The 24731-nt window shown below is 37.8% G+C and overlaps 1 protein-coding gene across 2 annotated transcripts in view; it reads left to right on the forward strand.

Annotated features, from left to right (window-relative positions):
- The first annotated feature begins 8269 nt into the window (after window positions 1-8269).
- The window catches only part of mtx2 (metaxin 2), a 41598-nt gene continuing 25136 nt past the window's right edge, over window positions 8270-24731 (forward strand). The window contains 3 exon segments of one of the 2 annotated variants that reach the window (NM_001004770.1): window positions 8270-8344; window positions 19309-19356; window positions 20967-21013. In NM_001004770.1, coding sequence (NP_001004770.1) covers window positions 8305-8344; window positions 19309-19356; window positions 20967-21013 — 135 coding nt within the window. In that variant the 5' untranslated portion in view covers window positions 8270-8304. 2 annotated transcript variants of the gene reach the window in all.

The raw sequence follows: 24731 nt of genomic DNA on the forward strand, positions 1-24731 counted from the left end.
CTTGCCATATAAATTATGGGGAGCTATTTGCAGCAGTAGGATAACCCTCACTAAGTAACAAAATTCTGAAATCTAGAGGTTCATTTATGTCTGCAAGTGCTGTGAGCAAAGTGCATTTATGAGTGCAGTTGTCATGCTTGGGGGTTAATGCGCTTGGTGCAATGATGCTGTGCCTAATGCAATTGTATGCCAATTGCCAAAATTAATGCAACTGTGTGCATTTATAAGCAATTTTCATGTTTGGAGGCAAATAGCTGCTCAAATATTTGGTTCTAAACTACAATTTGGTCATTTCACAAATTATATCTTGAAACTTCCCCTATTGGTAAATATATTTACAGAGAACTCTGAGGTGACTTAAAATATCATCAATTTTTACAACAGGGGGTACATTATATTTATAATAGTCATGTGACACAAATTAAATCATTAAGGACTGATTATAACTAATGACATCACTAAGAACCATTTATATGGATTTATAATACATGTAATTTGTGGCTTTCTCAGTGGCATATGCGGGTGTGACTCTCAGGGACCCCCCCACGCTCGCCAGCTGAAGCCAAAGGTGAGAGTGAGGGCGCAGCACATCTTCCAGTGGGGGCCACAATGGGGGGAGCCAGTTCCTTTTCTGTACCAGGGCATGTGGTCCACTAGTTATGTCACTGGGCTCTCTTGTGTATTATAAGTATATAATTTACAGGGTTATTCATTGCTTTTGTTTATTATGGAAATATTCATTACTAAACAGACTCAACAACAAAAAGTGTGCCCACCCAGTTTTGCATGTTCGTATTCACATCAGTTTATTTGGTATTAAGGGAACAATTTTGTGACAATATGTAAAGTGCCACATAAAATAACCCATACATCCTTATTAGCTGCAAAGGCCAAAGCACAAAATAATTAAATGCCGCTTTCCATTGGCAAAGTTCATGCTTGCGAGCAATTTGCCTCTCTGAACACATTCAGCGCTGTATCCCATGAGAATGAAATTGTGCTGCTCATGGCCAAAGCCATTAATAATTTAATGCACTAACAAAGGTATACATTCTCTGATGAGCACATACATGAAGCAGTTGGTGTGTAATGCATGTTTTCCTTTTGGGACAGTAATAAAATATTACTGACAGCGTAAATAATACAGCAATGGTCTTGCTGGGATCATCCTCCTCTGGAGAGACCATAGTTCAATATGTTTTCCAAGTTTGATAAGTATGGTAAATTCTACATTTTTGTGGTAAGTGTGCCAAGCAGGGACAGAGATTTCACTGTTTAACTCCTTATTCCATTACGGCATGGAACCTGTATCCTGAATCCAGAATGCTTGGGATCTGGGGTTTTCAAGATAAGGGGTCTTTCTGTAATTTGGATCTCCATACTTTAAGTTTACTAAATAATTTAAACATTGAATAAACTCAATAGGATTGTTTTGCCACCAATATGGATTCATTATGTCTTAGTTGGGATCAAGTACAAGGCACTGTTTCATTACTATGGAGAAAAACGAAATTAATTAAAAAAAATGGAATTGTTTGATTAAAATGGAGTTTAAGGGAGATGGCCTTCCTATAATTCAGAGCATTCTAGACAATGGGTTTCCAAAAAATGGAAGCTGTTGAGATTATGTAGAAGTCAATGGGAGTTGTCCTAGTCAAACTATAACAATCTTTATTTAATTTGTGGATTTAAAGGTTGTTTTATTTTAAAGGTAATGTTTTTTTTTATTTGTAAGTCCACAAAGATTCATAGGTAAACATAAAAAACACAAAAAATTTATGGTTTTGTAGCTCCCACCCTTCCCAGCTGCAGTCAGGTGATCCCAGTGGAGCCAATAAAAGGGCAACCATATGGGGGTTTTAACCTTGAGGGCAAGAGGGTTGCAGGTAAAACTTAGTCCCTTGGCTAAATGTATATTGAAGCAGTAGAATTCTTAATGAATCGCATAAGTCAGTGTAGGAACTGGTCAAAAGGGATGCCAGCTTGAAGTATATTGCAATATATGGACAAACAATCCCTGTTTTGCTTAAAGGGAAGGGCATTTCTTAGTAGCTTAAATGCACCGAATGTCTTAATGTTCTATATATTGATAATGGGTGAGTGCAAAGGATCTCTTGTTGTTGTTTCTATGTATTTCGTGGTCACAACCTCATTGCACCCCCGCCTAATGGTTTAAAATTTAGTGGTTGAGCACAACTTTCCCTTTTTTTGCTATATATATATATATATATATATATATATATATATATATATATATATATATGTATAAACCTACTTTGCAGTAAGGGTGGGTTGATTAAATGTTGGAGTGCAAAAAGGAAAACCCCCTCTTAATCTATAGACTGAGAGAAAGATTATAGGAAATGTGTCATACTGCAAATATATCTGTCTGCAATGAAGAGGCGCAGTGCCCTAAAATATGTAAACCCAAGCAGATAAGATGCCTTTGCAGACAATTCAGTGACAAAGCAAATAATGCATGTGATGGATTCGGAAAAGGTGAAATGTCCTGACAACTGATACCTACTCTGCTAAGTGTGCTCCCAAAGATATAAGGAACCAACCTTTGTGCTATCAATCACATAACAGTGTTGCATAACAGATAACATCTCACCTAAAAGGTCTACCTGAATGTGTAGCTTTAGGCAACAACAAATCAGAGAACGCTCAAAATAGTTCAAAGTACAAAGTTATACAACAGTATCCCCCTTCCTCTAATATTCAGACATTTCCTCAGTTTATTGCATGTAGGTGAAACATGTCTCCATTGTCCATTGTTCTGCCAATGCTTAATACATCACTTCTAATTTAGTAAGGAATATAGTCATTATAAGCACTCTGCTTAGGTAAAAACATATTTGGTAAGTTACAGTTTAATTGTTCTTTTTATAATAATTGAAATATACATTAACATTGCTAGTGTTGTACAATACATTAAGTATAGCAGGGGTGTGTAAGAATAGAAAGACCTTGCAACAGGTGAGACCCTCCATGATAACTATTTTAATATATGTCTGCAGAAATTACCTCTTGCATGCTTTTCTATTGAGCCCATTAATTACACTACTAAAGTATATAAAAGCACATTAGTGCCATGAGGATTAAAAAAACTAGAATAAATATGCAACTTCACTGATGAATGTGCACATAAGCCGCATGATGAATAGTGAAAGCAAAAGTGAAGGAAAACTCTAATGTTTAGGTTCCTAGTACACGGTATTGGTAATCCTCAGGAAGCAACAAAAAAAACTTGAATTTTAAAAAATCCTAGATATACTTGTACATTATAATAGTGTTTTAGGAGGAAGTTAAAGGTGGGACACAACATAATGATTGCAGACTATAAAAGATTAAGTGGAACATCAGACCCCTGTTTTGTGACATGCACCCCTTGCAGTGTAAGTGGCTACTTACTAAAAATCATAGAAGGAGCACGAATATCAAAACAAAATCTCCTGGAGCTCCACGTAAGAGATGGTATAGATCAGAGGCCTTTAACCATTGTACCAGTGAGACACATTCGAATGACAAAAGAGTTGGAGAGCAACACCAGCATGAAACAGGTCCTAGGGGGTGCCAAATAAGGGCTTTGCGGACTGGCAGTCTCCAAAAGGCTCTTTTGGGCAGTACACCTGGTTTTCATGCAACCAAAACTTGCCTCCAAGCCAGGAGTTAAACAAAGCAACTGCTTTGAGGCTACTGGGAGAAACTTCCAAGGGGTTGTTGAGCAAAATGTCACTAGTGAGCCTCTGGTTGGGAATCATTGCTATAGATTTAAGTCTAGAAGAGGCAAGTAGGTTGTCTGAGGCAGTATAAAGTCATTTTTAAAAGTTTAGTCCAATGGCACAGGAGATTGTCCTATGGGAAAATCATAGGTAAATAACAGCCAAGTAATAGTTGTTCACGTGAGCCATAGGCTTAGCATTTTCTATTGACAATAATGCAGCTGTGCCCCTGGCTGTTAGATCATCATGCCCCTCCTGCAGTGATCCAGCAGCCCCCTGAGAAAATACTGCATACCATTATTTAATCTTGTGTAAAAATGTGCTCATAAAACATAGGGTGATTATATACTGACACTATACTTTAACTTAATGAGCGCTTGACTTACACTAGGCAACTAAAGCAACCTTGCTAATTAGGCTTGAAATATTCTTATATTTTCCGTTTGTTGCTAAAACAGCTTTAGCCAAATACACACTTGGCTACAAAGCAATTATTCCTATTAAGTTGCTGTTACGGAGGCATCAGAGCATATATAATGTGCCCATCTCATCGTCAGGAACAAAGCTATTGTAGTAATTTAAATCAAGGAGCCTATGATTTGGGAATCTATTAACATACTTGCACTTATGCATAAAATATGTTTATAATAAAATTAAATATTATAATTAAATTACATCAAGCAAAAATATTTATATATATACCCAGTTCATGTGACTAGTGCTTAGTGATCTATTACATGTATTTCATTAATACAATTTGAATAGCATGAATCTCATGTCCTGGACACTAGCCACAAAACTTTTCAATCATTTTGTCAGACAAAGAGATATGATCAGCAGCAATTCCAGGTGTACTTACTCAGCATGCATCAAGAGAGCTGACTTGCATCCTCTGAGAATGCAGTTTAAAATGCCATTCCTCGCAACTAATTTTAAAGTAATGCTATCAAAAGGCAGAACAGGCAGTCTTTAAACCATTTTCTTTAAAATACAGCTTACAGTATTATTACATGATACAGAGTCTAAAGGTCTACAAGTACCTCTCCAGTGATAGATTAAAGTGACCCATGTAAAAAACTAAACTGAGTTTTGCACTAGAAAAGCAAATGGCCATGTCTCTTTTCTTTTTCTCACAAAGCAGCTACTCTGATTTTCTGCATGGCTACGATTGTTGTTTTGTTTATAACAAAGTATTCTGACCAAGTCACCCCAGACCCTTCTGAAACTCTACTGTTTACATAATACAGGATTTTAAGACCATAATATGTTAATCAGAGAAAGGGATTTCAGAAAACTTAACAAAGACTAAGGAAACAACTTTTTGGTAGTTTTAAAATTTGTACTTAAGATAACTGGCTATATTTAATAAAAAAATCATGTCCATTGGGGATGTGCAGGATGACCCAAGTCCTAGGGTTCAAATTTGGGTAACCATTGAGGGTTTGGGTTGGTTGCGAGTCAGACTAGGTAAGTACACTTCTCCCGAAGATTCCATGTATAGGAACCAAAGACCTGTGCGCAAGTAGTGTACAGGTTAGAAAGATGTGGGTTAGTGTTGGGTGCAGATTAACCTTATGCAGGGGTTTAGGGTCCAGTGGAAGTTGAGCTTTCCCAGACCCACACATCACTAGTGCCCATCACGTTTTTGAAGGGCAACCAAATGAAATAGACACAATTAAAACGGATGTTTTCAGGAATTATGGTATCCTCTTAAGGTCTAGAATCACTAATTGGTAGTTATAGCAAATGAGGCCTGATGACATTGAGGTCTTAGACACAAGAAAACCTGACTAAATCAGAAAAGATTTAAATGCCATCTCATATCACTGTTGTACAAATTAGAAACTACTAAAAATAAAGTGCTGTCTTGTATAAAAAAGGGCATTGACTCAAGGGATGAGAACATAATTTTGCCCCTTTATAGGTCCCTGGTAAGGCCTCACCTTGAGTATGCAGTGCAGTTTTGGGCTCCAGTCCTTAAGAAGGATATTAATGAGCTGGAGAGAGTGCAGAGACTGCAACTAAACTGGTTAAGGGGATGGTAGATTTAAACTATGAGGTGAGACTGTCGAGGTTGGGGTTGTTTTCTCTGGAAAAGAGGCGCTTGCGAGGGCACATGATTACTCTGTACAAGTACATTAGAGGGGATTATAGGCAGATGGGGGATGTTCTTTTTTCCCATAAAAACAATCAACGCACCAGAGGCCACCCCTTTAGATTAGAGGAACGGAGCTTCCATTTGAAACAGCGTAGGTGGTTTTTCATGGTGAGGGCAGTGAGGTTGTGGAATGCCCTTCCTAGAGATGTGGTAATGGCAGATTCTGTTAATGCCTTGATGAGTTCTTGAACTCATCAAGGCCTGGATGAGTTCTGGATGAGTTCTTGAACAATCAGAATATCCAAGGCTATTGTGATACTAATATCTACAATTAGTACTAGTGGTTGTATATATAGTTTATGTATGTGAGTGTACAGATTGGTAGGTGTGGGTTGTGTGTGCTGGGTTTACTTGGATGGGTTGAACTTGATGGACACTGGTCTTTTTTCAACCCTATGTAACTATGTAACTATTTGCTATACAGAATCAAACTGCAGATATAAGGGCAAATATAATCCCTAGAATTACCATGTCATTTATAAAATTAGTAACACTCCCAATCTGCTGTACTGGACTGATTGCTTTACATTTTCAAGATATATGCCCAGTTATTCATAATTTGGCAACCATATCCTAGTGCACTCTATACATTTACTGCCTTGGAACCCTGAGGCCGAAAGGGCTGCAGAAAGAGGGGGTCTGGTTAGATCCCATTTTCTCTCTGCAATTAATAGGATCGCTGGTTCACAGAAAGGAACAACTGTGCATAACACTTGGGTGTAAGTGACCTACAGGTGTGGGTGGTGGTGGGTTGAGGCCGCATGGGGCCTGTGTGGGTCCAGAGATCTCAGGTTATGCCCCTAGTGCCATTCCACATGAAAAAACAACTGTACAGGAATGGATGTACAAAAATCCATGTGTAAGGGGCCCATTAGTTTGCAAATCAATCCCCAATTCACAAAAGTACAATATCCTATATGTACAAAAGATTATATATTTTCACTAACAGAAAATATGTATTCATTTGAACTTTCACCCTAACTGGCCTTCAGCATGTCGCCCCCAGAAAAATGTGCCACAGTCTAAAATAGTGTTTGCCAAGTCCAGCCACCAGCAGGGTTTTCTGTGGCAAAAGATGACAAAAGTAAGAAACAGCCTATTTTTATATTAATTTGGGGACCCATGTCTGTACTATGTACTTAGCTGCAATCATTTGGTCCAGCTGGGTTGCAGCCAACACAGATACGCTTAAATGGGGGTACCACCATTATATTCCGTAACATTTAGTCAAATACTGACAGGAACCATTGTTAAATGTTCACAAAACTGCAAATCTTTACTGCTAAAGTAATTAGGATTTAAAGACCACAAAAACTTTATCTGAAACATATTTCATTTTGTACAGCATTGCCAAGCCTTGTGCACTTTTACCAGCGCTTTCTTGTGGTTGCCTAAAATGCCCAATAAGTTTACTCTGCAACCACCAGAACTAGGCTATGGCCGCCATAATAGACTCCAGTTACCCTACCAACACGCACCCGTTTGGTTGGGTGAATTCCTACATATAGAATTCTTTCTCGTGTCCCTTAAAGGAGACATATTGGATAAATGGGAAAACCCCTAACCCTGTAGGCAATTATGAATAATATCCGGTGCTGGTTTTCCTTTGGGCTAAACATTAACCCTATCTGTAACAATGGCCCCTTTATTGGAGCTCCCTATAGATCCTATCTCTTCTCTGCCCGAGTTTGAAATGAAGAGTGGGCGTGTCCTAATGGTCCCTGCCAGAAGCACAGTATGAGGGGGAGAGCCAATCACAGCCCTGCACTCACACAAGCACAGACAGGCTTCAGTTCCCTATCAGGTCAGCCTAGCTGCTGATTGGTTCCTATCCTACAGTGTAGGGTACGCAGGGCTCCCCAGCTCATCCAGAGAATTCAGCCAGCAGGAAGTGGAACAGATGGGCGGGGCTAGTAGGGTTTTGGGGGAATTTCTCAATAAATCAGTCAGAAACACAACTTTTTTAAGCACAATCCTTCTATATCTGGAGGAGTATAATTCATTGGTACATTCATAATTTTTTTAGGATATGTCTCCTTTAAAAGTTTGTTAGTGACTTTCCCGTTGACATTCGACCCTTTTTCTTTACAACTTTCTGGCACTGTTGCCAAAACAAAAATGGCAGCGTAAACGTAACTGCTTTCTTTACGTCCAGTTCTTCCCTTTACTATTTTCGCAGGTGACTAAAACCGGCACCTACATTTATTTTACACATGCGGACACAAGCGAACCACTGGCAGGTCTCCAATAAAACTGCAGACACTGAATGCGCTAATTCCGGAGTCGCTTTAGTCGCCATGACTACTGGCGGAAACTCTCCTGTCACATGGACGGGAACTTCCTGTTATCTTGCCCTTAACCTTGCATGTGGAGCGGAGGGTTTGCAGCTGGACAGCTCGGTCATTCTTTCCCACCGGTGCCATGTCTCTTGTTACCGATGCGTTTGTTTCACAGATAGCAGGTAACGGGGACTGCTTGTACCGCCTGCTTGCTTATTAGCCGCTGTCTAGGTGCGAGTCGCTTGAGCTGCAACTACTGTATTGTCCATCTGATACAGAATGACAGGCCGAAGATGTGAGATATGCTGCCATAGTCGCGCTGTCTCGTATATAAGTTACTCAAGGCGTCTTTGTAGTTCCCACTAACAGTAGTGTAGCTAGTTACCTATTACCTACATAGTGTTGTATTGGGAACCTTTGCATAATGACAGAATTATGTCATTTTTCTACCAGATACTTACTCAACTCTTTAAACTGCGAATAGGAAAGAATATATATATATATATATATATATGGTACTGCACACACAGGGACTTCATACAAAGACGTGAAAAACGTGTTTATTGAAAAAAAATCCAATGTTTAGAGCATGGTCTGTGCTCTTCCTCAGGGGCAAACTATATATATATATATCTATGAGAAATGTCAGCACTCACAGGATTTCATAAGCGATTTCAACAAAACAAAGGGACAAAAATGAAGATATGAGGTGTAATTTATTAGTCCTACGTTTCAGTTCCCTACTGGAACCTTCGTCAGGGAGCTGAAACGTAGGACTAATAAATTACACCTCAAATCTTCATTTTTGTCCCTTTGTTTTGTTGAAATCGCTTATGAAATCCTGTGAGTGCTGACATTTCTCATAGCCATATGATCTCCTCAGCTCTGGCACCCAGGTATTGCTACAAGTTATTTGGTGTGCTCTCCACCCTATGTTCTATATATATATATATATATATAAGTACTTTTCTCTGTTCTGGCCCCTTAGAATTCCATGGATATGTCTCATCCACTAACAATTTCATTGGCTTTGTGTATTTCCTAAATGCTGCTCTGTGATGTTCAGTTTTGCTTAGTGATCCTTTAAACATACATGACACATGTGACTAATAAAAAAGATTTACTTCTGTTTTGCACCTATTGGTCCTTTAATTCAGTCATGGTGTAATAAGTTTGATGCACCTGTCAGCAGTGTCCCCGATGTCCCATGTGAAACCGCAGTGTGAATGCATCAACAGCTTTACAAGTGCAGCATTCCTATGTAATTAAAATTGTTTCCAATCTACCCTTACTTAAAGCTTAAATGAGCTATTGTGCCCTTGGCACTGTCAAATGAATACTCAGCTCTGCACTTGTGCAACTGGGCATCTATTTTGGTGCATACCTGTGGACAGTAGGGATTAAATATTTATGCAGATACATATAACTGCTGTACATTGGCACCTTTGTGCTCTGATCTAAGTTTATCTGTAAAATTATCAGGGTTTAGTTGCTATTGATGACTGATCCAGCATCAAAATTAAAAATAAATTGCGAAATAAGTAATCTTATAACTGAAAACGACGAATTATTTGGCTTTAGGCTAATGGCTCATGGTGTGCGCAAAGATGCCTTTTGATAATTCCCTTTAACTTGAGATGGAAACACCTGACAGCAGTAATACCTGTGCTTTTTAATGTTGGCTGTAATGAACCAGCAAGGGGGTAAAATGGTTAGGACTGCCTCTTTGCACTGCTGGGATCTTAGAGCCCTTGCTGGAACTAAACCTATCTGGAGTTTGTAGGGATCCCCCGTGCAGATAAACTGGCTCCATAGTGTGCATAAATGATAAAGGGACCTTAGATTGTAAATTTCACTGGGGCAGAGACTAATTAGAATGATGTGTAATCTATGTACAGCACTTTATAATATGTCAGTACCATATAAATGAAGAATAATAACAGTAAAATACAGGTGCTGGTACAGGTGCTGGCACGTTTGAAATACAAGTCGGTTTAAAGGCATGATTTCAGGGGCTTTCAGCAGGAAGTGCCATCAACCTGTATTTTTTTTTCAAGTTTCTGAAGAAGTATTACTGACTCAGCATGCTATTTTAACTATCCTAGAGACACATACTTTATCATATGTTAAACAAGGGTTCCCACCATCTGATTTTGGCTGTTGATTTTCTATTATGGACAAGTAAAATCAACAGAGGTATATTTGTAATACAGATTTCCAGTCATTCAGGTCCTTACTGAATTCAAAATAGGCCCTGGCATTTCAAATACATAGAGGCCCAACTTAGCCCCCACATATGCCCAATAAATAGTGCTGTATATTGCAACTCATAGCAGCTCCCGTGTAATTTACTAGAATCTGTACATTGCCAGTCCAGGTCTGAATAGTGTCAACATTTTGGCTGCTAATTAAATATGCAGAAAACCTATTTGTGGCAAGCTGAGCCTTTACATTGCCTATCAATGTTTGTGCAACCAAGTAAGTCTAGTGTTTCATCCTAGATGACCATTATTGTTTCACTTGTTAGGACTAAGGTTCATGAACAATGCAAATCAATGTACATAAAATACTTGTATGTCTTATTAAAGCAGTTTGTTCCCAACCTTCCTAATGCCACGACCCTTTAATACAGTTCCTCATCTTGTGGTGACCCCAACCATAAAATTATTCCTAAGACCATCGGAAATATATGTTTTCTGATGGTCCTAGGTGACCCCTGTGAAAGGGTCGTTCGCCCCCCAAAGGGGTCCCGACCCACAGGTTGAGAACTGTTTTAAAGTTATTAAACTATAATGTAGTGTGGCGCTTCATTGGTAAAAGTTGTGTTTTTGCATCAGAAGGATTACTATAGTTTATATATGTGTATGCACAGGGACATCCTTTCAAACTGTAGAAAAGGAGAAAAGGCACAGGTTACCTATCGGATAATGGATATGCTCTGTAGAATACAATTATGTTTTACAGAGATTATCTGTTATCTGCTGTGTAACCAGTTCCATTTTGCCCTATTTCAACTTGAATAGCTTCCCCCATGGTTACACAGCAACTTTGTTTATATGAACTGTAGTTGTTTTTCTGACGCAAACACACAGCATTTACCTGTGCAGAGCAACACTATGATATATATATCTAATTACTTTGATACATTTTAATTTTTTGGTGTTACTGTTCCTTTAAGTGTTGTACCATTTTATTCAGCATTATAATGGAAAGGTGGCCTTAAAAAACTTGACGTGATGTTGTGTATCAAAGCAGCTATAACATGAGCTGGTGAAAATTCCAGTTCTAGGTTACCACGGCAACTAGTTTTTATGATGGAGAGACCCATACCCAATGTACAGTGCTATATATTAGCCTGCTTGTGTTGACAGTGAAACTTGAAAACAATTTTCAGTTTGCAATTTATTTTTTTGTGGATTTTCCATTACTAATTTCAATCTTGTGCAACTCTCTGGTTTGTCAGTTTGACATGCTATAGGGTTCCTAGAGTCATGAACCATAGCAACCAGACTGTGGTGTAAAAGATGAGTAGGATATGGCCAAAACTAAAATGTTAGAATAAAAACAAAAAACAAAACACTAGTAGTTTGCTTTGTAGCTGGCAGAGTCAATTATCCCAGATAATATAATCACTGCTGGTGAAGCAGAGGCAGTGATTGCACTGAACTCCCTGTGCAACCAATGGTGGTGCCACAGGCAGCTGCTATTAAGGACACCAAGGTGCCTATGGAGTATTATAAACTTCTCTAAAGAAGTGTTAGTTTTGTTATTCCCTCTTCTGATTCCTTGTGCCGTGCTCAGTGAAGTTTTGTATTTTAATGTAAGATTCCTCCTAGTACAGGTATAGAATCCATTAGACAGAAACCTTTTATCCAGGAAGCTTTGAATTACGGAAAGGCCATCTCCCATAGACTCCATTTTAATGAATAATTCAAATTTTTTTAAATCATTTTCTCTGTGATTATTAAAATGTACCATTTACTGTGATCCCAACTAATATATAATTAATATTTATTAGAAGCAAACAAAATCCTATTGTGTTTATTTAGTGTTTAAATTATTTTTTTTTTTTAGCAGACTTTTATCCAAATTACGGAAAGAACCCTTATCCAGAAAAGCCCAGGTCCCGAGCATTCTTGATAACTGGTCCCAAACTGCACTTTCTCTAAATAAATGTGTATTTCTATGTACTATATTCATTAGGTCTTAAAGGGAATGTTTGTTTTACCCTGTGGCAGATGACGTAGGGCTTTTTGAATGAATTATAGCAAATATTTATGGACTGTAGAGTTTATCCAGCTGATTAAAATGGGGGTTTTCCTTTACGGAGGTGGCAGATGGGAAGATTAGTTGCCTGTGATAAATCTTTGCTACCAGGGGCGACCAATCTCCCTGAAATGCCATCCCACCGGCAAGAATGTAAATTCTCAGTGGGATGGCATATGTGTCGCTTTGGTTCTCAGGCGACTTTGGAAAATCGAAGCGACACGTATGCCATCCCACTGGTGATTTACATTCTTGCCGGTGGGATGGCATTTCAGAGAGATTGGTCGCCCGCGGTAGCGAAAATGTATCGCAGGCGACCAATCTTTCTGTCTGCCGCCTCCCTTAAGGAAATGACACATTCTCCCCGAAAATAATTTGCCATAGACTATCGTGATTGCCATGAATAATGTGTTTGGGCAGAGGGAGGCAATTTCCTGTGATTAAGCCAGATTGCCGTGAGTAATATGTTTTACTCGTGCCGATATCAATGCAAGTGTATGGCAAGGCAGTGGTAGCGATTTTTTATTGCTGGCTACAAATATTCCTGTGTATCATTGCCCTTTATGGGGAGTTCTTAAAATGTAAATTGTTGGTACAGTGGTTAGCACTGCTGCCTTGCAGCACTGGGGGCTTGGGTTTGATTCCAGCCAGGGCACTATCTATAAGGAGTTTGTATGTTTTATGCTCTTGTTTAATTGGCTCCTGATTATATTGACAGCATTATCTTTGAATGCAATAGGGACCTCTGACTGAAATATCCACTGGGCCAGGCACTGATGTGAATTATGTATAATCTCTGTGCTGCTAAATAAATTGCTGCTACATAATATAAAATACTCCTAATTTCCTGGGCCGCTTTTACCTGTTGCCATTACTTTGATAGGCAGTTATAGAGAAGGGATACCACTTTAAATTGGCAAGTCGTGCTTTTGTATATAATTTTTTTTAAATTGAAGTTATTCCCAATTTTTCTCAGATATAGCCACACATTTGAAATCGAATGGGAGAGGTAGCACCCTCAGTCTGCTTTCCATATGATTTTAGAGTTTAGCTATCAACTAAAAGATTGACTTATTGCTTTCAGGCCACAATCCACTCATTTAAATCACCACAGAATGAGTCTGTCTGTGGCCAGTTTGTTTTTATATTGTTTTCCAGCCTATTAAATAACAGAGGCTTAGCATTTTAGAGACTTGCAAGTTCCCATATCAGCATTATATATTGCCTCTAGTTATCATTCATCTTCTTTACTAGATTGCCTTCTCAGATATGTTTGCCTTTCCAGGTATGTATTTTATTAGCAGCTTGGTTGTCTTACTGATTAATTAGGAAGGTATTAAGATGGAATGGATTCTGCTATAAAATTATCTTCTTGAGATTTTTCTCCCATTTGGCAAGTGAACATTTAATCATCAATATATCTAGAAAACATCATTACTTTTGAAACACCTATTAAAATAGCTAAAGACTAATTTTCCCAGTCTTGTAAATCAATTTAATAAGGCCAGAAATTGCAACACGAGCTGTAAGTTATTAGAAAATACCTTCTATTTAGGCAGGTGATGTTTGTAATGAATTTTCTATCTGTTAAATATCCAGGAACATGTATATTACTATCAATATGATAAATTGTCTCCGTCTTAGAAAAACAAATATTATCCGTAGGGGTTTTTCTTTACATAGCAGCTTTGTATTTCTGTCTGGCTTTAAGAAGGCTTGACAGATATTCAGATAATTCAGACCACAAAATATCTCTACTTGTTCTAGACGGTGTTCATTCTTAGACCGAGCCAGTGGATTGTAAGTCCTACAGTCTTGCTTTTGACCCTTACCAGCTTAATGTTTTCAATCAATTGATTTTTGGTATGCCTTATAAAATTGATCTGCCTTTTCATAAAGGTGGATGAAATTGGCGGATGTTCAGGGAGCTTATAATTACTAACTTCAGTAATACTTCCCTTATTGATTTTAACTAATGGAAGGGACTTCATTTTAACTGCTTAGCTCCTCAGTTCCTGCATGCTTTAAGTGCCTATCCAACCTGGTACGTATTGCATAGTATATTATATTGTAATTGGCTGTACGTTCTGCTCATAGAACTTTTGTTTATAAGAATAATGCATTTTTAGCATTTTTAAATTCGTGGTATTTATTTATGTTTCATTATTGTTTTGGTTTACTTGAAAATTGTTCCCCAGACTATACCTTTTTTTTTCTATAATCTTCCTTATATAAAAAGGTAGCTTTTCCAATGCAGTAATATCCTGTTTGTGCTGTATTAATATGCTAGAACTTTATCTGAAGATTATTCTTTAAGATTTATAGGCTCATTGAAAAATCTTGGACTAAAACTGGCCACGCATCTTTTGAACAGATATCAACAAACATACTACCATATGTAATAAAAGGCACTATGTTTGCCCAGTAGCAGTAACCTTCAACAACCAATAAGATGTTTTGCTTTTAAACAGGTGACCAGTAAATTGTACCTGCTGATTGGTTGCTATGGGTTACAATACCTTGGTGCCTTTTATTATATATGGGGGTATGCTGGTTATTATCAACTGACCATGGGTCATATTTACATGTGTATTTGTGTATGGCCAGCTACAATGCTGATGGGTATAGTTATCATGCTGTGTAGAAAGCGGTGTACAGCATTATCAGTGATGTTGCCCAGAGCAACCAATCATCAATAAGAATTCAACAGTTAGAAAACCAAAGCAAAGTATCTGATTGGCTGCTATGAGCAACATCACCGGAAATGCTCCACTTTTTACACAGCATGATAAATATACCCCTTAGTGTACTGCCACATGTGGCAGATTCTCGGTCTGTGAAAAAACGCAGGCAGAGAATCTGCCCCTACTTTTCTCAAAGCTTCTTGATGTGCCTGCACCCATTACATTGGCTCTGCTAAAGGCACACAGAACATTTTAAGCTTGGAAATGTAGTAGGACATACTACTTGAGAGTAGTAGTAGGTCTACATTGTGATCTGATTGTTTGCCTACTTGCAATACCTCAAGATCAGTGCAATACAAGGATACACCAGTTGTTCAATGGTGCCAAATTTCTTAGCATATGGCTAACAATCCTGAAATCTTCTTTGCATTTGTGGTTTTTGAGATAAATTTGATTATTATATTGTGTGAACTGTGCTACTATGACTAAGAGGTTTTTAAAACTATTGACCCAACTTGTGGCTTGCAAGCAACATGTTACTCTCCAACACTTTTGCTCCCTGTGGCCTCAAAGCAGGGGCTCATTTTTACATTTTTGACTTGAAAGTTTGGAGGCATAAAGACCATGGGTACTGCCAAACTGGGCTCCTGTAGTTTTCTAGTCAGTCCAAACTGGGCTACCAAATACCAATCACATCCTTATCTGTGGCACACTGCTTAATAGTCTTCTAAGGCTCCTGGTGACCCAACACCCTGTTTTAAATCTGAGGTCTTCAGTGCTGTGATAGGGAGACCAAATAGCAAGTTTGGTGTTGTCTAGTCAGCGTATAGGAGAGACCTACCATTTTGTACAAAGACTAGAAGCAGAGATGGGCAACTCTGGAGGGCATCTACAGACAAACTTACCTTTCGTTGTTGGTAATATTCATGACCTGCTTGGAGTCTTCTATTCATTAGCCTATGTTCCTGAAGGATTTGAAAAGTTGTGCATGATATATGGCTAGGGCCTTACCTCTGCTCTGTTTACTTTTTCCTTCATGTATTCTGTTTTTATCTGGCAATAGGTGAAATCGGGCAAATGCCAGTAGGTCTGCTATAAGATGCCATAGACATGTTTGGGCCTTTGTGTCCCTGAAATGCCAGGGCCTATTTGGAATCTCAAGCCGGACCTAATTATTCCCATAAAACAAAATTTTTTATATGTATTCCCTATTTCTATGCACATACTATGAAATATTTGAGGCTAGTGTCACTTTAAATTGGTTTATATTTTCATGAAAGGATTACCTTGTTTTCTTGACTAATATCCATGGTGAAGCTCCCAAGCATTTTATATACGCCGACATGTGGAATTCTGACAGCAGACCACTACTGCCTTATCACAGTCACTTGTACTGACAACCTGTTTCTGTTTCTCTAATGCATTCACTGTTTGTTCATATATCAAATGCATATTGCAAAAAAGCCACAGTAAAAAGCCTCTTGTGAGAATTACATTGTAATACGAGGTGGGAAAGATAAAAGAAACATTGTTCCTGTTATTATTATTATTATTATTACTACATTTGTAACAATCAGACAGTGTTGTTAAAATTAAGTTGGCACAATGTAAAATGCACTGCTGAATTTCTACTAATTAAATATATAGGATGCAGAGATATGTGTTAGAGCTCCATACTGTTTTATTTACCTGCACAACTGCCTAGAGGAGTCTACATGCCAACAATAAACTGAGTTCGACTTCATTACAGCATGAATGATAAGTTTATATGGAGTTATTAATCCATTAATCAATTTGATGGATTGGAAATATGACAGAGCTGAAACGCGGTGTAATTTCCATGCATTCTCTTCTGCAAATCTTCTTCACCTACACACAAGCCAGAAATTGCTGCTGTACACTTATCCATTGGTTTGTAACTAGTGCTGTGCTTTGCTGGCTTCTCTAGTGTGGGGCCACACCATATTACAGTATTTGGCTTTGCATTGTTGGTGAGGCCATATTGATTGCTGTTTTAACCCTTTTTTTGCTTTGGAAGTTAAGAAGTTATGGTAATACTATGAAACGTCTAAAAACTAAGTTGTTAAGTAATTAAAGGGGCAGTTAGCCTTTAAATTAACTTTTAGTATGATAACAGTGAGTTGATTTGCAATAGGTCTTCATTTTTTAATTTTTTTTTGTGTTTTTTTTTTTCAATTATTTAGTTTTTTGTTCAGCATCTTTAATTTGTTAATAATTTGTTCTTTGTCTTTAAAGCTGGCCATATACGCACCTATAATATCATACAAAACCTCGTTTCTTACAATTTTCGGTGCGTGTATGGCAACTCGGCGAGGCAACCGTTATCGAAGAAAACTGCAGATATCGGTCGACTCGCCGATCCGGTGGGTTAAAAGATTTTGATCGGGCGCCAATAAAGACGCCCGAGCAAAATCTATGTTCAGGGCATATTACTATGCTTGATTTTGTTGCCAATGGTAAGCAACCCTTGTATTTGGATGTTGATGAAAATACCTGGTGTTGTATAGTCCTAACTGCATCCAAAAAGTAACTAGTATAGTCTAGCATTAGCTTAGTTATTAAAAAGTTTTCTGTAGGCATAGTATATTACTTGGTGTATATGTAACATTATACAAGAGTTGCTATACGGATTGCCTTGATCTAAACATTCTGTATAAACTGCAATCTGCAGGTATGGGACCTGTTATCCAGAATGCTCGGGACCTGGGGTTTTCCGGAGGGATCTTTCTGTAATTTGGATCTCCATAACTTAAGTCTGCTAAAAATTGTTTAAATATTGAATAAACCCAATAGGATTGTTTTGCCTCCAATAAGGATTAATTATATCTTAGTTGGGATCAAGTATAAGCTACTGTTTTATTATTACAGAGAAAAAGGAACTAATTTTTTAAAAGTTAGAAGTATTTACTTATAATGTAGTCTATGGGAGATGGCCTTTCCGCAATTTGGAACTTTTCTGGATAACAGGTTTTCGAATAAGAGATCCCATACCAGTGCAACATATTCTGTAATCTAGCTATTGCTGTTTTCTGCAAATGAATAGAGAATACCTCTATTGCAGAAAGCAGTATACCTTTTCCCACTAATATGTATTAATGATAATAATAATGGGCATTGGTTCTAATAATTACCACCATCTCCATACCAACAAAGCAATGTTATCATTTATTGTCAGCTTGCTTCTTTATCTCTGGGTATTTAGTATGGGCTTCTCACAATTACTTTGCCCCTATGTTAGAGAAGGAAGGGCAGAGAAAGTATTGTGTAACAGGGGTGAATTGTATAGGTATGGGATGCCTTATCAGGAAACCCGTTATCCAGGAAGTTCCAGATTAGGGAAAGGCCATCTCCCATAAACTCCATTATAAGCAAATAATTATAATTTTTAAAAACGATTTCCTTTTTCTCTGTACCTTTGTATAGGTATGGGATCCCTTATCCGGAAACCCGTTATTCAGGAAGTTCCAGATTAGGGAAAGGCCATCTCCCATAAACTCCATTATAAGCAAATAATTATAATTTTTAAAAAATGATTTCCTTTTTCTCTGTACCTTGTAATTGATCCTAACTAAAATATAATTAATCCTTATTGGAGGCAAAGTAATCTTATTGGGTTTATTCAATACTTATATGATTCTCAAGTTAAGGAGATCCAAATTATGGAAATATCCCTTATCTGGAAAACCCCAGGTCCCGAGCATTCTGGATAACAGGTCCCATACCTGTACTTTGGGAACCACCAGCATTAGGGCCTGGGGATATGGGGATAACTGGTACCTTGTACTGTAACTGTACAGTAATGCAAAAACAATTGTTTTCCATTTTCATGAGATTTAAAAACAGAAAATAAATACATGTATGCAAGCTATTATCTTGGAGCTGTAGTCTTAATACTACTATAAATTTCAAAAAAACAAATGGGCTTAAGCTAGCTTATTGAACCAGGACAAGGTAGACGTAATCATACAAGGAAGCAAATTTGTCAGAAAGAAATAATTGTTTTTTTTTAATAAGAAATGGAAATTGGCATATTTTATAGCTTTTTGGATATCTGTCTGTCCGTCTGTCTGTCTGTCTGTCTGTCTGTCTATCTGCCCCTGTGTTGTATACTCTGTAATAGTTAATGATATCACAGGAACTCGGCCTTTATTCTTACCTCTCTTTATTTTCCACAGCTGTCGAACCTTGGCCTGAAAATGCTGCACTGTATCAGCCTTTGAAAAGTGAGTATTACTAATTTAGATTCCCTTAAAATAACGAAGCGTTTAGAAGGAAGACTGATGATGGTTTTCATTTCAAGCACAGGTCTGTAAAATCTTTACCAAATGCAGTCATTGTTATTGACTTGGCTCTATGGCTGCCGTTGGCAATATGAAGTGATACGGACACAGGTAAGGTTGGCATGGTTACGGCTGCGAAAAAGCTGAGCAAGCATATATTTGAAATATCATGGTTAATGGATGGGGGAAGGGGTAGATGGAGAAGGAGCTGCTAGAATACACAGACTGGAGTGGTCTGTGCTCCCTTTAGAAGCTCTTCATATATCATCAGATTACATTATTGCCCGCATTTGGGGATCCGCAGCCTGCTACAATTGTCAAAAGGCTGCAAAGTAATGAAGACTAATAGATGGCAGACCACCGTCTTTTAGGCATTGAATTTTTATTGCAGTGATCTTGTCGTTTCTTCTTTGTCTGACGGCCTCGAACACACTTTGCAATATCAGCTGCAAGCTTGTTTTTTTATGATGGAAAATTAAAATTCATACGTTCTCTGGGTTTTTATATTGATGCTGTGTTAGTGGAAACAGTGCATTGTAAAGTGATAATGCTGGTGGTTTGTTTTGCAGGGACTGGGTAATACACTATTTTTACCCATTAAAAAAAATCATAGATTTTTTTACATTTGTGGATTGATTTTTTGAAGTTGGTGGGCCGTTTGAATCTGTAAACCATTTTATTTGAAGCTGCACACATTGTCTTAACTCATGGGGTTTGCGCATATAAAACCATCTCAGTGCAACCAGTTAAATGTTTTTATTTTGTGGACAGAAATAGGTGGTGTATATGTAAATGAAGCATTCATATGTGTTTGAGTGGCTCCTTTATTAATGAAGGGCACAGATGCTACTGTATTCTTTGGTCTGCAGACAGTTCCATTGATGCAAATAGCAGCTGTTTGCACTATTTAAAGGGAAACTAAAGTCATTTTTTTTCTAATAAATTTGTTTTTGCTGATCCCAGTGCATCCAGACTTCAGTTTCAGATGTTTGCCAGATATGCCCATACTGTGTTTTGATTGCCACTACTGATCAAAATGGCAGCAATTGCTGTGGGTTGTCTATTACTGACAGCAGTAGAAAATGCTGCAAGTAGCTCTTGGCAGACAGCTGCCTGAAAATGATTTTGCTTAGTTTGGATATTAGGTTAGATTCCAAACTGCCAGGCACAAGCAACATTCAACCCTCCATCTGTCGAAGAACTATAGCTCTCAACATCATGGTAGCAACTGAAGTGTAGTAGTTCCTGTTTACACTAAAGAATTCTGATATAAGCAATGTAATTTAACAGTAAATTTAACAGTAAAAAAACACATATAACTGAAAATTATACCACACCAAGCGATGCAGTAAATCTGGCATCTGCGATCTGCAAGCAGCAATACTGCTTCACTGCTGTATTCACATTTATGTTTCTTTTCCTCGTGCATTTCCTTTATTTACATTTTAAAAGAAGTGTGGATCTCTGACATGTATATGGGAATTGCTTGGTGTCAAGGACCTGGAGAGACTGTTGAATTGTTAATGCCTGTTCAATTCTTTCCTTTTTTTCAGGTGAACAGGTTTTGCTGTCTGATAACGCATCATGTCTTGCTGTTCAGGTAATGATTCCTTTTTTACATAAAGGGTAAAACCTTTATTGTTGTGGTAAGTTAGTGTGACCAGTAATCCAAAATTCCATTTTGTACCCTTCTTTAACAATTGTGTGTACAACATAGTTTGAGAATCTACTGATGTGTCTGGGTACAAAGTTTGAGTGTGCCTACACATGTCCATCACTTATGGGCAGATTTATTAAAACTCTAACATTTATCAGTTTTTTTAAAAAAAAATAAACTAATTCCCACGAATGTCTGACTTTTACTAAAAAGTCTGAAAAAGTCCATGTGGGAAAAAGTCTCAAAACTGTCTCAAAGTTTTAAAACTGTGACTTTTTCAAATTGTCAGACCGAAACCTCTAGTGTCAAAAATCTGAAAACCTCAAGCTTCGAAGCAAAGAAGGATCCTCAAGGGAAGGGACATCTGCCATTGACTTCTACATTATTTCAACAAGTTTTAGCTGGTCAGTTGACGGATTCAGATTTGTAGTAAATCTCGAAACATGTGCGACTTTTTTTTCTATGACTTTTAGCACTACAAAATCCGAATCTAGGCCTGAACATTGGGGTCTCACAGCCACTTTGTTTCAAGTCAAGCGCAGTATTTAAAACAGTCCATACCAATATTTTTTCATCATTGATATAGTGGATATTAAGCGCTCAGCAATTTTCAGGCTCTGTACCCATTTTCAAATGTCAGCATTATTTTTGTTATATAAGAACATATATAATAATACTTAATTTACCAATAGTAGATATTATGGTCTAATAAAAGATGCATGCTTGCTAATCCGCATGCCGTCATATCTGGTGCAAAGTGTGCAAACGACATGTGCGCCTGATTCTTTAGGCACAAGTGTGTGTACCTATTCATGCTGGGAGCAAAGGGGACCATGGAGCTACTGCCTGGTCCAGAGGCAGTGGCAGCTCCAGGGTTCTCCTGCGTTATTATGCACAGCTGCACTCAATTGGGAACAGAAGGTAGGAAGGACAGAGCAGTACCGAGTTCAACTCTATAGGGGCGTGCATGGAGTTCATTTGGCGCAAGTACCTTTAATGAAAGTAGTTTTACTACTTTTGCAACTGACTGTGGGGAAATCTGCGGGATGCACCTGCGAGTCCTAAAGCACACTTATATGATTTGTGCACGGCACATAACATTTGTATAATAAGGAAGGTATGTGTAGTCTTATGACTGCTGTATTGCTTGTCTGTTTCTACCTTACAAAAACTATTCCCAAAAAGGCATGTGTCGTGTGTTAGGGGGTCACTTGGTGATGCACAGAAGTCATCTTCCTGTTGTAAGTGGTCCCACAGAGCTTTGTCCCATTGGAGGCATTGATGCTCACTAAAAGCATTAAAAATAGATCAGGGCCTATTGCTATTCCCATGTATATAGAGCCATAGAGTTCAGTGGGACCAATTACAATATTTTCTGCATTTCAGTGAAGCCCTGTGTGTTGTGTACTAAAATACATCAACCACACCACAGAATGCACATGGTTACATACCCCTAGGAAATCAATTTTGGTTAAATGACCATAGAACTATATATCCTTTATGTTTTTGTACAGATTTTATTCAGTGTAGTAAATAGCAGAAATGTATAAACACCCACACCACTCTTGCTTAAATAGTAACAATAACACAAGCAGTGGCAACTCTAGCAGTATTTATATTCTTGAATACACTCTCTTGTGCATGTTTTCATTTATGCTGCAGATATGAAATATAGTGACTTTATGGAAGCTGTGAGCTGATGCCTTTTCTTGCCTGAACAAAGGGGACAGAGTATTTACGAGGGTGCTTCCAGCATTGTTTATTCTCAACCTTAAATCCGCTTGCTCTGGGGAATCGCTTACCAGATTTCGTTGACAGTTGACTTAAATCTGCATTTCCGTCTCAGTGTAGTTAGTGTTAAGCAGGAGTCAGCATTGATGATGTGCTTATAAAACAACATGAACAACCCGGACACAAAGTAACAAAAACTAGATGAGTGTTTGACTGGCAGCTAACACTTTGTGCCGTCTTTCTTGCATAAAATATTAATTGAAAAGTCTCTTTCCTGGAATAGTCTGTGACATGAACCTCCACCTCTTGTTGAGGCAGCAAAAACATAAGGGAATATATATATGGGTTCTGCCTGCGTTAAGGTTTTGGGCTGGTGCTGGCAACAGTTTCAGTAATTATAAGGACAGTAGAAGTTGCTTATGTACCAATACAAAACCTTTATACAGCCTGGAAAAAGTAGAAGCCTGTAGTTTCCTTAATTGACATAGTAATATGTTTTTTTTATTGCTTACAATACATTAGTGCAATGTGTGTCTAAAGTTCCTATAGATGCACTAAGCTTGTGGCTTCATCTCTTGCTGTTGCCATTGTTTTATTTGACTCCCTCCAGCAGTTGTTAAACTACAGTTCCCAGTAACCTCTTCTAATGTCCGTAGTACAGCAGTAACTTCAGGACCATAGGTTTGCTTCTCACTTCCTTATAATTGTATTTGGATTTGCAACATTCACTTCTTTATTTGCAACATGTCAGCTGCCGCATCATTTTATATAAGTATTATTTACAGCATTTTAATCCAAATCTGTATTGTTTCAAAACCTACATGAGATATAGTGATGATATTTTTTTGACATTTATCTATAACACTTATTAGGGCTGCCAAAATTATATATGTGTGAGGAAAAAGTGTCTGACCAAACATATCCAAAAGCGAAAGTCTCTTTACAGACACCCAAATACCGCAATACAATTTAGCTTGTCAGCTGGACTTAATTCCAGTATATATTTTCTTGCCTAACGTCAGTGCAGTTGCCTGATCTGTCACTTCTATGATAAATTAAACCGTGTGTATTGAAAACGCATGCTTTACTTTAATAAACTTTCCTTTGACAGCTGATAGTAGCCATGGTTATATTTGGGTGCTGTTTTTTTATAGTAATATCAGAATCAAATAACCTCAACTGATTTTCTTTTGTTTATGAAGTTCATTAAAATCAAGTTTCACTCTATGGATACGACGGATTGTGCATATTTTTGATCTATAAAGATATCCGAGCACTGACAGGCAAGAAGAGATATTAGTTTCTAGTGCAGCTCACTTTGGAATACAAACCATGGGGGCTTATCATGAGTATTTAACTAAATATTAAAGGAAGAGAAGATATACTTTTGTAGGGAAAAACATTGCAGGAATTATTTTCAGTGAATTCTATAGCGCTCCTTTTCACATGTATGTTTTTTTTTTGTTCTGCCTCTTTCAGCCACTAAATTCCACGTGCCTATTTATTTTTCAAGCTGCTTTATATAGTTAATCCATTTATTCAAATTGTTCATCAGTATTGTAAAAATGTACAGATAAGGGAAATAATTTTATTAAGTAAAATCACAAGGGAAACAGCTGGTGAGCAAAACACCCAAACCATTTGTGTTACATAAAACTTTTAGAACTGATATAAATACAACACAACTTAATATGGAAGGCATTTTTTATTTAAAAGTGTATATGGACATGTTAAAGGGTAAGTAAAACTTAACGTAAGACGTATGGCAGAAATGCCATTATGTTTTGGTTTCTGTACCAGCCCAGGCAACCACAGCCCTTTAGCAGGGAAGACCTGTACCTCCAAAGATGCCCCAGTAGCTCCCCATCTCCTTTTCTGCTGATTCGCTGTACATGCTCCGTGCTGCTGTCAGCTACTGAACTTAGGGACT

This window comes from Xenopus tropicalis, chromosome 9, assembly GCF_000004195.4.
Source record: "Xenopus tropicalis strain Nigerian chromosome 9, UCB_Xtro_10.0, whole genome shotgun sequence".
Classification (NCBI taxonomy): Eukaryota; Metazoa; Chordata; class Amphibia; order Anura; family Pipidae; genus Xenopus; species Xenopus tropicalis.